General features: G+C 43.2%; 2 protein-coding genes across 6 annotated transcripts; both read right to left on the bottom strand.

The window, feature by feature from the left end:
• Positions 1-6,315: 6,315 nt before the first annotated feature.
• Positions 6,316-7,690, bottom strand: LOC135435703 (pancreatic lipase-related protein 2). Of its 2 annotated transcripts, none has more exons than XM_064692873.1 (4): positions 7,436-7,690; positions 6,914-7,378; positions 6,641-6,860; positions 6,316-6,583 (listed from the first exon to the last, which is right to left on the bottom strand). In XM_064692873.1, the coding sequence occupies exons 1-4, from the start codon at positions 7,662-7,664 to the stop codon at positions 6,508-6,510; spliced, it is 990 nt and encodes a 329-aa protein (XP_064548943.1). In that variant the 5' UTR covers positions 7,665-7,690; the 3' UTR covers positions 6,316-6,507. The 2 variants fall into 2 exon arrangements, with proteins under 2 accessions (XP_064548943.1, XP_064548944.1); XM_064692874.1 differs by having other exon boundaries at positions 6,935-7,378.
• A 111-nt stretch (positions 7,691-7,801) lies between these two features.
• On the bottom strand, positions 7,802-12,010 carry LOC135435702 (angiopoietin-related protein 7). 4 transcript variants are annotated; one of them, XM_064692868.1, is made up of 5 exons: positions 11,738-12,010; positions 11,401-11,543; positions 9,237-9,448; positions 8,865-9,087; positions 7,802-8,802 (listed from the first exon to the last, which is right to left on the bottom strand). In XM_064692868.1, exons 1-5 carry the CDS (start codon positions 11,882-11,884, stop codon positions 8,049-8,051), a joined length of 1,479 nt encoding a protein of 492 aa, XP_064548938.1. In that variant the 5' UTR covers positions 11,885-12,010; the 3' UTR covers positions 7,802-8,048. The 4 variants fall into 4 exon arrangements, with proteins under 4 accessions (XP_064548938.1, XP_064548939.1, XP_064548940.1 ...); XM_064692869.1 differs by having other exon boundaries at positions 9,315-9,448; XM_064692870.1 differs by lacking the exons at positions 11,401-11,543; positions 11,738-12,010 and adding an exon at positions 9,641-9,757.
• Positions 12,011-13,304: the final 1,294 nt, after the last annotated feature.

Genomic DNA, 13,304 nt, shown 5'->3' with positions numbered 1-13,304 from the left:
GCAATTGTCAGAGAACAATATTTATTTGTTGCCAGAAAAGATTGCCCGTGTTTGTCTGGCCCATGTTATTAACTTTGGATTGATTTGTTTTTATTCTTCTTACTTCAGACAGCTTTAAAAGTAAAACAAATCACACATAAGCGTAAGGTGGAGCTCCTTTTCAATGTTCTCCGTACAAAGCTTGATCCTTGTTTTATTGCAGTTCGAATTTTGTTAATTTAGTTTATTTATTTATGGTCCACAAACGGTGTGTCCAAAAGCGATAATTTTTTATATATGAATATAATATATAATATTTGTACTTTATATATACTTTATATTATCATTTATTAATATATAGATTTGCAAAATTATTATTATTTTTAATATTATGAGCATGGTATTGTATAAATATACATAGATATACATATGTATATAAATATTTGTATATCTTCAATTATATACATAGATAATTATAAACTGCCAACGCCAACTCCTAACCGCTTTGGCTACTATGAACTTAGACTAAGACTAAAGTATATAGCCATTATCAAAACTCAGTACAGAATTTGAGCCTGTAATTTGATTAAGATAACTTAGCTACCGAAGAAGGCGAACGATCTGTTTAAAAATGTGTTTAAATGAGACTGAAGTTATTTAAAGGAAGCTTAAACTATTACAACTGGAGTAACCAAAATGGAAATCATTTACATTAAACAACATTTTAAAATATTATTGTATAGAGACTAAAATAAGTAAAAGGATTGCAATGAAAGCTCTGGTTAGTGCATGTAGAATCAGAGTTAAATTTAACTTAATAACATTTGCCAGTCGAAAGAGACTCTGAACTTCGTTGTGCTGCGATCAGCTCGGTAGACAATTTTTTAACAATTTTGACATTTAGCGCGTGCGCAAATGAAGAAAGAAAGAGTCACGATCGTAGACTGCGATCAGTGTGTGATCGGATCGGATCGGATCGGGGCGATCGTTTGTAGGGGCCACTTCAGGTGTTGTTAGCATCGTGAACCGAAGACGATCCGACACACTTACGCTTATGCGCATTTTGTTATTATTTTTTAAGTTTTTTTTTTGGTTGAAAACATCATTTCTATGATCGCGTTAATCACCTTCAAGCCCACTCGAATATGACACTCGAGTGGACGTGGAGCTGGAGCGATCGAGGATGCGGGGCGAGCTCTATCATTGCTTACTCAGCGGGTTTTGTTTTATTTTTGGGTCTCTCCGCGGAGCCAGCTGCTAATGATGCGCCTGCGAGACGCACAATTGAAATGAAATTAATTTTTCTACATAATTAATTAAAGCCAACCGTGTGGGCAGCTTCACGGAGAAAGCCAATGCCACCTACACCAACACCTCCAGTTCCACGTCCACCTCCAGCTTCAGCTCCGGCTCCTCCTGCTCCCATTGCGCACTCGTATTATTAATTAGGCTAACAACCCCCCATTTGGCTGGTGGCTCGATTTGGTCTGCAGTTGTGAAATCCGAGCTCCTCCAATATTGCGCCTTGTCGCCGGTCGTAAAACTGATAAATCATAAATGCGACGACGCACAAAACAATTGCACTACAAAATGTTAAATAATCAAATTAATTTTCGTGTAATTAAATCATAAAATAAAAAATAAAAATTATAATCAAATCGTTTGCCAAACCCAAAAATCAACACAACTCGACGCAGACGACACAACAATTGACACTGACATCAAAAGAGAAAAAAAATAGAGAGAAAAAAAATACAAACAAATAAATAAAAACAGAGACAAATAGCAAAAATTTCCATAAAAATTGTCTATCGATTTTATGGCCGACTGGAAAACTTTGCTCAAGATAAAGAAATGTGGCCCGAACGCTTGCGAAATTCGGTAATTCGATTGAAATTTGAATTCTGATTAGGTTTTGTGGCTGTAAATACAATTGGGCCAATGAGGCTACGTCATGATCTAATTCAATTGGTTGCCTTTTAAGGCCAAAAAGTGTTTGCATACATGAATGGGCTTATCTGGAAAGCAAAAGGGCTTAAAAGTCAATATCAACTGGTTATTCTTGAATTTGGAGTTGAAATTGATGTGAGAATTATTTAGATAAGTCTATTTGTTTTTAAAACTCTTTTTAGATTTATAAATTTGTTTAAAAATGGGTTTTCAAAATGCAATAAATTTTAATAGGAGAAGGAGCTTAGTTAAAAAATAGTCCCCAGTTTTAAGTAATGCCTAAACTGGAGATGGGCTTGAGGAGGAAGGTTAGTGGTTGCAAGCCTCACATACTATCTTGCTAAGGAAGTGTGTGATGTAGGAGGAGATATTCCCGATCAGAATTGAAAAAGAAGAGGCTTACATTGTTTGTATTATTATTTTTAATGTCATTAATATTGTTTGTTTTATTATAATTGTCTTTATTAAGATCAATATTATTGTTATAATTATTATTACTATTAAATTGAGTATAGTTATTATTATTTTTATAAATTTTAATGTTATTAATATTAGTATTAGTATTATTATTATTATTATTATTATTTTTATTATTATTATTATTTACTATTTTTTATTTACTATATATATTATTTTATACTGAAGTCTGAGATTTGGAACCGCTTGCTTATTGTTCAGTTACCCAATAAGTCTTAAACCTAATTCCTTTGTTTCGTGATTTCTTGTTCTTAGCATAGCTTAGAAATGCTTGCAATAACGTGAGAAGATATTATAGGCTCTTAGATAACATATATGCATATGTTCAGATGTTGCTCAGTTTTTCCTTGTAATAAAAACTACATCCCTGGAGAATCCCCAGCTGACTGTACTGAACAGGTCTCAGGCTCGGCAATTAGAAGCTGTCTCAGCTTGTCACGTCCTGGATAAGCCTTTTAACCACTCGAATTTATCAAGCGGAACTTGCGGGCAGTCAAGAGTGGGTGATCGGTCGCTGGGGGCCCCGAAAATAGTTGAAAAACTGTGTTAGCGATAAGGAAATGTCAACAGTGCGCGGCGGGGCCACCGGCAAGCTTCAATTAAATGACAAGCCATGGGTCAGCCACATAGATGGTGCCGCCAGCGATCCCGTCAAGCTGGCAGCTACTGGTTGATCCCAGGGCTACCAGAATGGCGACCGCAGCAATCTGGTCGCCTGTGTCTGCGGCTCAGTTTAATGAGCTTATCCATCATCGGGGGCTGATCCAGACTCAGACGCAGACAGAGACAGAGTCAGAGTCAGAGACAGAGACGCAGTCTCCTCATCTGTCACAGGGCTAATAGGTTTCATTAGTCATCTGTGCCGCAATCGGTCAGAGTCGATTTTTTGGCTGCTCTTCGCTTTTTATCAGCTGCTCGTTTGGTCATTTCTCAAAGCCGACAACAGAAGAAGAATTCCGAGCTGTCCCCTCGCCTGGCGATTACCTTCTTGCAGTTTGCGTGTCGACAGCAATTTTCACCTTAATTATTTTTGGGGTTTCTCGCCAGGACGCGGGGCGAGCGGGTGTTGCGGTGGGTGCTGTCCAGCACGCGCTAATGTTTAACATCCGCCACGGCGTCCTCCCATCAGACAGTTATGCAAATTTCTAGCATTTTACCTGTGTGTATTCGGGGGGAAAAGCCACTGCGAGGGCAGTTCGAGCAAAGCGTGTCCTCGTAAATTATTGAAGGCACACGCACACACACAGACATCATATCAGCTGAGTGTGTGCGTGTGTGCGTGTGTTCATTTGTGCCAATGTCCTTTCGTGTCTGCTTTGCCATGGCCTGTTTTTTGTTGCCCGCCGCAGATTAGGCTGTCCTGCTGTGTGTGTGTGTGTTTGTGTGCCCTATGAACCTACCCCGCCCCGCCCCGCCCCTCTTACTGCTTGTCATCAATATTGGCGCCAACTACAGCTCCGAGTCCGAGTCCGTAGCTGAATTACTGTGCGACCTGCGCTGCCATAAAATGTTCAATTAGTTAATGAAAATTTTTCCAATTGGATATCAACATTGAATCCAACTAACGACCGCAACGAGGACGAGCACGGGCTGAGCTCTGAGCTAGGGTGTTGGCGGGGGTTAGGTGGTCGGGCGAGGGGGTGAGGGTGGCTTAAAGAACGCGTTGGTGTCGCTTCCAAATGTCCGTAGCTTGAATTTATGCATGTGATTTATGCACGACAGCGATTGCCAATTACAATATCATTTCTCTTCTTGTCTGCTTGGCTTTGCCTTTGCGTTTATTCACTCCAGTGTGTGCGAGTGTGTGTGTAAGCGTGTGTGTGTGTGAGGTGCCATTAAGAAATGTGTCAAAACAGTTGAGGAATTATATAATTTAAATGCAACGCGGCATGAGGACCTCCGCACAAAATGGAAGAGAGAATGGAAAAAGTTAATTAAATTTCTTTAAGATCAAGATTTTATAAAATAATTCCATGAAATACTTTTTAAACTCAAACAGCAAGAGAAAAAACTCAATATTGTGCGCAATTCCTGGGCATTCTTTGTTTTAACCATTCGAATTGGAGCGGAACTATTTGAAGCTAGGCAAAAAGACGCGAGAGCCTCATTTGAGGGCTAAATGATGCTAGAAAATCAACAACTCTTTGTCTGAGTGTGTGCGAGTGTGTGTGTGTGTGTTTTTCTTGCTCAGCAAACAGAAATTAAAGCCAAACATAGAAAAACAACAACAACAACGACAATAGAACAAGAGCCAACCGAGCAGGAAAAACCGACGCATGACACAAATTTACAAAAGGTGGAATAACAAAAACGACAAAACGACAAAAATCGACATGGAAATGAAATCGAATGAAGGCAAATGGGGGAAAATGAGCCAAAATGAGAACCTAAGCGTTATGCTCGGAGCGAAAAAAACACAGCAACAACAACAACAACAGCAACAACAACAGCAGCAACAACAACTCGCTGCTTGACCGAGCGCATCAACTTGCTTGATCAAGGGGCGGGCTGGCAAACAGAGAGGGGGGAATGAGGCTGAAAATAGGGCCTAGTTTTACGCATTTGTGTTTGCGCCAAAGAATGAACGATAGGGCAGAGAGGGGAGAGGTGTGTGTAGGGAGAGGGGGGCAACAAGCAGTTGGGGAAAACAAAAGAAAAGCTGAGCGCAAAGTGCGGGAGTTTCCTGTGCGCTATGCGGCTCCAATGAAGCCTGAAATCGATTTGTGGAACCAGTTCAAACACAGTGCCTGCCAACAAGCACTCGCCCAGCAATTGGCCCCGTCAAGCCAAGTCAAGCAATGAATTAGAACGTCGCGTGAAGTCACGAAGGTTATCTCCCTGCCAGCCAGCCACCCACACGAGGAATGCCGCCAGCTGTTGCCAACTGAGAATCCTCGAATTTACAACATGGCCCCCTCTCCCTGGCTGTCTGTTGTTGAAGCGAACCCGCTCGACTTGGGATCTTTTTATTGTAAATTTACGATCGCCGCGTTTATTTGTTTCTCTCCGCTTTTTATTGTGCTCCGCTCTGAGCTGTTGCACCCTGCCCCCTCCCCTGCGCTTGCCTCAGGTGGCAGCCTCACGCTTTGTGGACTCGCCTGCAGGCTCGCCAAGGTGTCAAGTGTTTTGTGTTATCTGCTGCGGTTGGCTTCTTGGTTTCTCTTTGAGGCCAAGAACCGAGTCGAGTCGAGTCGCGTCTGGGCTGGGGACCGCAGCGGCCGCCGCTGCGTGTGTTTCTCAAATTGCGTCAAAAATTATCGCCATTAAATGTAGATGAGCGTTTTGTTGTTAAGTTATTGGCCCATAAATAACCGCGGCTTGGTCCCCAGTTCGCTCTGCAGTTTGCTAGCAACAACAACAAGAACAACAACTGCAACTGCATCTCCATCTGAAGTTCATTCATAAAATTTCATTTGTGGCCAGAAAGAAAAGCTGAAAAGAAATTTAACTTGCGGTTAGCGCAACATGAAATTGTCAGGACAAATTTAATTTTAATGCTTTTCCAACGGGATGTTTAATATCTGCGACTTATGCACTTTTAATTTGCTTTTGTCATTTTCACCTGCTTGGAAAGACATTCGAAAAGCCTCTTCAACTTCCACAAGTCTCAACTAAATTTGTGTCTTAGACGTCTTAGCTTTTCCCCAGATAATGAAAAGTATGGCAATTTAAGAGAGATTGCTTCTAAGCGAACTATATAACACTAGTAATCCGAAGTGAAGATTTTCATTGCTGGTTTTGTAAAAGATATGTATCTTGCGAATTTGAAAATCTCGCCAAAAACTGTTTCCAATTTCGTGTCCCAGTCACCAGTAAAATATTGAAAACTTTTTGTTTAGCAGTGGACAGCTTCATATTAAGTATTTTATTTCAAATATTAATCTTAATTAAATCTAAGTTTATTATTTTTTAAAACCCATTTAAATTCTAAGAAATAAGCCTAAGCTAATTTTCCTAATCTCCCCGTTCTTTATTTTTAGAGCAATCAGCTTTGAAGCGCAGCACATTTTACAATCGCAGTCAGTTGAAAGCTGGCTGATATGCGAGCGCCCTCTGTTGTTCGAGAATCGTTTCACCTCTAGATGTCGCTTGATGCCAAACTTAGTCAAACTTGGCGTGCACGCCTTGTCCAAAAGGTGGCACCCCATTAGTTTCCAGAAAGTAATAAGAGGTGGCGCTAACAAAAAATTCGCTTTAAATCAAAGCTTTGCAGCTAAAATGAGAGTCAAATCACCTGCGTGTCACCTGCTCGCCCATATAAACCACCTGGCCCTCATCCATATTGCCAATGGCCAGCTCGAGCGCCGTGCTGTTCAGATTAAACGCGGCCAAACCCTTCAAGCAGCTGCTGCTGCTTCTAATGGCCTTCCAGCTGCAGGGAATGGAGGGGAAGTTCCTGGGCAGGCCAATTGACTCCGCATAGAAAAGCACGGCGCGATTGTGACTGCAGCTATCTGCAAGATTCAGATTAGACAAAGCCATGAGTGAGCCGCCTTCAGGCACTCACAAGCCTCCAGAATGAGCTTACTGGCCGCCAGCAGGTCAACCTCCTCGCAGCCCGGCTGCGGTGCGCGGCCAAAGTTGACATAGAAGTCGGCAGTGCCACGCGGCGTCAGATCCCCAAAGAACGGGTAATCGGTGTGTACGACGTCCACAAACCGAGCAGCATTCGCCCGCAGGCCGTCCTCGGAGCGCGCCGTGAAGAGCGGCAGAGCTGGATCCAGGCCCGTAACCCGACCCACGGTCCCATTGAAATAGCGCCCGATGCGGCCGGCAATGTGGGCGCCCAGGCTATGGCCCACGATGTGCACAGCCTCCTGGGACACATTGTGCCGCTCCAGAAACTGCTCCAGCTGCTTGGCCAGCACCAGAGCCACCCTGCCCAGGGCACGTCGCGAACTGGGATAGTCCAAGTTGGCAGCGGGCGACCAGTCGGCAATCAGCACATGCTCAAAGCCCTGCGCCTGGTAGGCTGACATGAAAGCTCATCAGCACGGCAACCAGGAGAGAGCTCAAGGATCCGACTTACCATTGCGCAGCGGCATAATGGAGATGTGGCTGCGCGAGCCCAAGAAGCCGTGCACGATCAGCTTGAGCGAGTCCACGTTCGAGAGCTGCTCCACACGCTCCAGGCTCAGCTCGACGGGCACGCGCTGATAGTAGATGCTGCTCTGCTGGGCCAGCGTGTCCAGGCTGGCCGCCTGCAGGCTCCACAGCTGGCAGAGGACAAGCAGCCAGCAATAAAACATTCCAGACATGTTGCGGCTCCGATCTGATCTGAGCCGGGTTGGGCTCAAGCCGGAGCCTAAATAGGGCTTGGATCGCATGCTGCAGCTACGATTAGCTAATGGCTCGATTAGTCGAGTCGAGGTGACGCACAATGGGACAAGTGGACGAGAGTACACGACACATTTATTAACTAGGGTAATTTTCCATAAATACACAGTGCTGAGCAGACGTATACGCACACGCGCAGCAGCTCGAACTTAAAGGGCTACGAGTTAAAATGCACGATTGGGGTTAGAGTTTGCGGAGCTAGGCATGGCTTCCCTGACGTTTGCAAGATTGGGTTTGGAGTATACAGAACATGGCATTGGCATCCCTGACGTATGGCAGTTGTTGGGCCCAGTTAGGCCGGGGGCTTACCGGCGGGCCTCGTCCTGCCCGGCGACGGGGCGTATGAGCATTTTGACGCGGCGCAGCGAGTAGTCCTTGCCCTGGAACGTGTCCCAGTAGATGCCCGTCTCGCCGGCCTGCTCGTGGCCCTGGGCGTGGTAGACGCCCATCAGATTGCTGGTGCCGCACGCGTTGAACCAGCCGCCGGCCTTGTGCCGCTGCGCACAGTTGCACTCGAGACAGTTATCGTTATCGTTATCGAACGTGCTGAACTTGGCGCCGGCGTGATACGAGAGCGAGTCGCCAGCCGGGGGCTGCAGCTGCGTCTGGAAGTTGCCCAGCAGGCTGAGCGCGTAGAGCTCCCGCTCGCCGCTGATGGCGAACGAGTCGTAGCCGGCGAGGGCCACATTGCCATCGAAGTCCTGCAGCCAGATGCGCAGCTCGTGCAGCGCGGAGCTGGTCAGCGCGTGCAGCTTGTCCAGGCCGAGGAAGAAGTCGCCGGCCAGGTTGCCGAAGCCCTCCTTGTACTCCAGCCAGCTGCGCTCGAAGCTGATGTCGTCCGAGGAGCGATTCATGACCACCGTCCAGCCGTCGTCCTCGCAGGGCACATAGAAGCTATCGCTCTCCGGCGTCAGCTGCAGCTTCAGGATGCCATTGACAGCCAAATAGGATTGCAGGCAGCTCGTCGCATGCTCCTCCACAGCAGCCGCGGGCGCGAAGCCTGCAGGCAGCTGGGCGGACTGCGCCTTGTTCCGATTCGCCAGGCGCCGTTTGATGTTGCTGTGCGGGAGATTTGCGCGTTTCAATTGAGCTTGGTTCGGGTTCGATTCGGATCAGCTTACTTGGTGTTCTGGACTATTTTGCCCACGTTCTGCTGCGTCTCGCGCACATTGTAGGCCAGCGAGACGAGGAATGTGGCCAGGGCATCGAGGCGGCTGGAGACATCCAGCTGGGAGGCATTGAAGGGGCTGCCCGTTGCCGCGGGCTGGTTGCCGAACAGGTTGGCCATGTTGGTGGCCACGTATGGCTGCTCCTCGGGCGTCGCACGCACCTGCCGTGACAGATCTGTGAAATGGTTGGAGCAGAGTGTTAATTGCGGGTCTTCAGAGCGAGCGCAGAGCCAAGCAGCAACACAGCACAACAACAATTAAAGCGACATCAATCAAACGGAAGCGGAAACTCGAGTCGAGTCTCGAGTCTGTGTTGCTTTTTACCCCGCAATTTGTCGCGATTCTTTTGCTTCTGGCTCAGCTGTCTGGCCACACGGGATCCCAGATATTGGTCGGTTTCACCTTTCAGCTCGTCCAGTGTGTGCCGCGTCAATCGCTGGATGTGCTCGAAGCTGTCCAGCCGCTGCTGGAAGTTCAGCTGCTGCGCCTTCAGCGACTCCATGCGACCCGTATTGCTGTCCAGCAGCTGATCGACCCTGTGCGACAAAAAGAAGTGGTAGGTATTAATTTTTTATTATTAATACATATATTAGAAACAAGCTGATCAAATTTGTATCTTCTAATTTGATGCATTATTTTCCCCTTTGGAATTTTTGCCGTTCTGCCTTTAACCCCCATTTCCACTCAACGAAGTGGATTTTCCCCAATCACGTTTAAAAAATAATTACAAATAAATCTTTTGCTAGCGTTTTTTTCTAAATGCAAAGATTTAAAAATAGGTTTGAAGTCAATCGAAATCGACTTGGATTTTCGCAACCTTTGCCTTTAATTTTCCATTCAGAGGGTTGCATTTTTTGAAAAGTGTGACAAATTTCTAAAAGCATTCTCAAAAGGTTCATTGAAAACTTATTTGAAGCCTGATTAATAAGCAAAATGATCTCATGCGGTCGTTTTTTCCCGTTGGGGGTGGAATTTGTGAAGGCCCTGTCTTAGCGTGTAATTAAATCACATACGATTATGCGTTAATTATCAATCAGTCAGTCAGTCCGTCAATCCGTCAATCAGAAGAAACAGTTTAGTATAATATATTTAGATGTAATAAAATCACAAGGTAACTACTGTAAGCACTTAAGCTTCCACTTCCTATGGTTAATCATCTATCAGTCAGTCAGTCAGTCAGTCAGTCGGTCAGCCAATCAGTCAGCCAATCAGTTCAATATATATAAATGTAATTAAATCTCATATGGTAGCTTCTGTAAGCCTTTTAGCTTCCCATCGTTATGTTTTGCACAAAGCGTTGATCATCAATCAGTCAGTCATTCAATCAATCAGCACAGTTTAATCTATGTGTTTAATAGTTGTGGCATTTAGTATATATTTGAATATTAACCAAGGTTTCTTTCCGAGGATAATTAAGATTGAGTTGTTCTTACAAAAGAAACTAAAAGAACACACAAATTAATAAAAATAATCAAATATATTATGCATCATATTAAATACTATCTATTTAAATTCGCATTGACTCGACTGTGCCTTGCTTGGCTTTTGTCTGTTTATTAATATGTGTATGCTATATTATTTGAAAATAATATATATATATATTTAGCATATATATATATATATAGCATTTAATTCAATTTTTTATTTCATAATCTTCGACTAAACAAGCTGCGAAATTGTAAGAAAGCGGCGCATATTTGCAGATAATGTGCACATGTATTTGCAACTGAGCAGCATGATATCATCGCACTTCAGATCGATCGGAGAATATATGGCTGACCTCTTTATATAGTACATGACTCAATGCGGGCGCAAACATTATGCGAATTTTAGAAGAATAATTATATTTATCATTATCAGAATGTACACTTAGAGTCCAGTTAACGCCTCGTGCACACATCTTTGTGACGTATTTCGAATTCTGGCAAGATAATTAAGTATGCGTTTAATTTGTATACAAAAATGCCAAAATGTGCTATCAGCCCGTTTCTATACATAAGATGTCTGCTGTTTTGGGTAAACAAATGTGAATTCGGATAATTTATTGAGTGAAACGAAAGCAGCTACAAATTGCAAATCCATAAACAGCTAAAAAGGTGTGCGAAATGTTTGCCGAAGCTAAATAAATAAAATACAACAGCAAAGCAGACAATGGCACCGTAAATTGGCCCGACAAGTGTGTGCGCTGCTGTTGTGTATCTCAAAGATACTTTTTGCCGCACTCACGTATAATTACGCGTTGCTCAATGGCTCATTGAGAATGGCGCATCTCCGCATAATCAATGTGGCATTGTAAGCGACGGGCTCGACAGGGCCCGAAAAACTAAACAAAATGCCAAAAAACATATTTTTCGATGTTGTTTCTGTTTTACCGGTTTTCCCAAAAAAAAACACCTTGTGTGCTAAAAAACCTGTTCGGCGAGATGGCACACGTTCCATTGTCTGATCAAAGTTGTTGTCAACCTTTTCTCAAAATCTATCCACTCACTTCTTATCGATCACTTCCAGACGGTGGCGCTGGTCCTCGTCCAAGGTCGCCAAGATGCCAACGCGGTCGTGTAAGTTCGTCACCAGCTCCTTGATCTCGTTATGCTGTGGGGGCGTAGTCGCAGGAGCAGGCGTCCCATAATGCTGCAGAAGGTACAGTATATATGCGTATATATAGTAAGATAATACTTCAACAGCAACAATAACAACAACAACGCGACGGAGCCCGTTGAACCCAACAGAAATTAAAATTAATTTCGCATTCACTCGTAACTTCTTGAGATTTTAGTTCTCCTTATATCTCAAGTTATTTTTTGTTTTACGTATACTTAACGCACTCGGAAGTTGCTGCGCGATCTCCAATGGTTGTTAGGGCCAGGCGCTGCGACCCCAGCCCCAACTGGTGCTTGGGTTGGGTTTTGTGCCAGCGCCATGTAATTCACACAGATCATCGCCAAGAGCAGGCGAAAAGGAGGCGTGGCCATGTTGTGCACACGATAATATTTAAGATAATATTCAAATAAAAATTAAAACACACGGCACACACGCAGATCACGTCTGGCAGCTCGTCAGTTTCTATCTATCGGATCGATGCGACTGTTCAACTCGAGATTCACGCAGCGACTGAGCGCCAGGCGAGCAGAGCTTGGCGAGGGAGCTTTTCGCGAGAGAAACTGGCAGAATCTACAAGTTAAATGCTGCTCTCCTACATACACTCTCTCTCTCTCTCTCTCTCTCTCTCTGTGTGTGTCTTGCAGTGTTTGGCGGTTTCTTTTGTTTATATGGCGCGTTGCCTTGGCTATTCAGAAAATTCCCCGGCTCCCCGACGCTGTCAATCACTCACGACTTTGCTGGAAGTGATAAGCAAATCTGTCGTAAGGCCGAAACTTGAATTACTCATTTCATTTTGAATAATGTACTTAATTATAATATATATATTTTACAATATTGTAAATAATTTATTAAAAAAGAACTTGTATTACTCAGCATGCTACCAACTATTCGTAATCGCATCAGCTTGCCTTAAATGTACTTCTTTATTTTCTTCTTAAGCCTTTCAACTGGTTTTAGTACCTACACGCGATTCAGACTGCATATCATAAATAAACGATGTCAAAATGAGTACAGAGTCATTCAATTACGTATGCGAAACCTGCCTCAATATTTGCGTCACATACAACTGATCTACAAATATATATATAGTATATACATATACACAGTAGTCTGAGCTTCCCTTTGGCTTTAGTGTTGAGTCTCTTGTGACTTGAATTGCAATCAATTAATTGTGATCTTTGATCTTGCCTTAATGCAATATTTTTTGGTTCCGACATTTCAATTACTGCTGATCAAAAATTATTATTATAATTATTACAATGTTCAAATAATGAGAATATAATAAATATTATTAAGTTTGTGAAATATCTCAGATAAATAAAGTCAGATTTTCGAATAGCATAGCTTTATGAACTTGTAATAAAATAACAAGGTGTCAACATCATAATTTTTGGATAAAACGGATCAGTGCCGATATCTAAATTAATTTGAAGGTTTTTTTATAATATCTTGTGTAAAAAGTTCTTCTAGGAAGTTTGAACGCCAATGGGAAATCGTAATCCGAAGGAATTCCAATATTCACTAGATATATAAAAAATCAACATAAGTCTTAATTTTATTTGTATTAATTTTCAATGTCAATAGTAATGAACCTTATGATTCCAAAATGGTATATCATTCCAAAATCTGACATTATTTGAGACATTATCCGAGATATTAAAAAAAAATCACAAGAAAATGTTAACATTATATCCGCACCGTTTTTTGTCTATAATTTTAATATAAGCCCCCAATTGTTTATTTAGTTTTCGGCATATTGATAGTAGGGATCCGCACGAATTTAAAAAGGTA

The sequence above is a fragment of the Drosophila montana genome, unplaced genomic scaffold, assembly GCF_035044405.1.
Source record: "Drosophila montana isolate Dmon_TW-CO22-7 unplaced genomic scaffold, ASM3504440v1 contig_3661_1, whole genome shotgun sequence".
Lineage (NCBI taxonomy): Eukaryota > Metazoa > Arthropoda > Insecta > Diptera > Drosophilidae > Drosophila > Drosophila montana.
The sequence above is the reverse complement of the archived record's forward strand: the minus strand, read 5'-3'. Positions and strand labels throughout refer to the sequence as shown.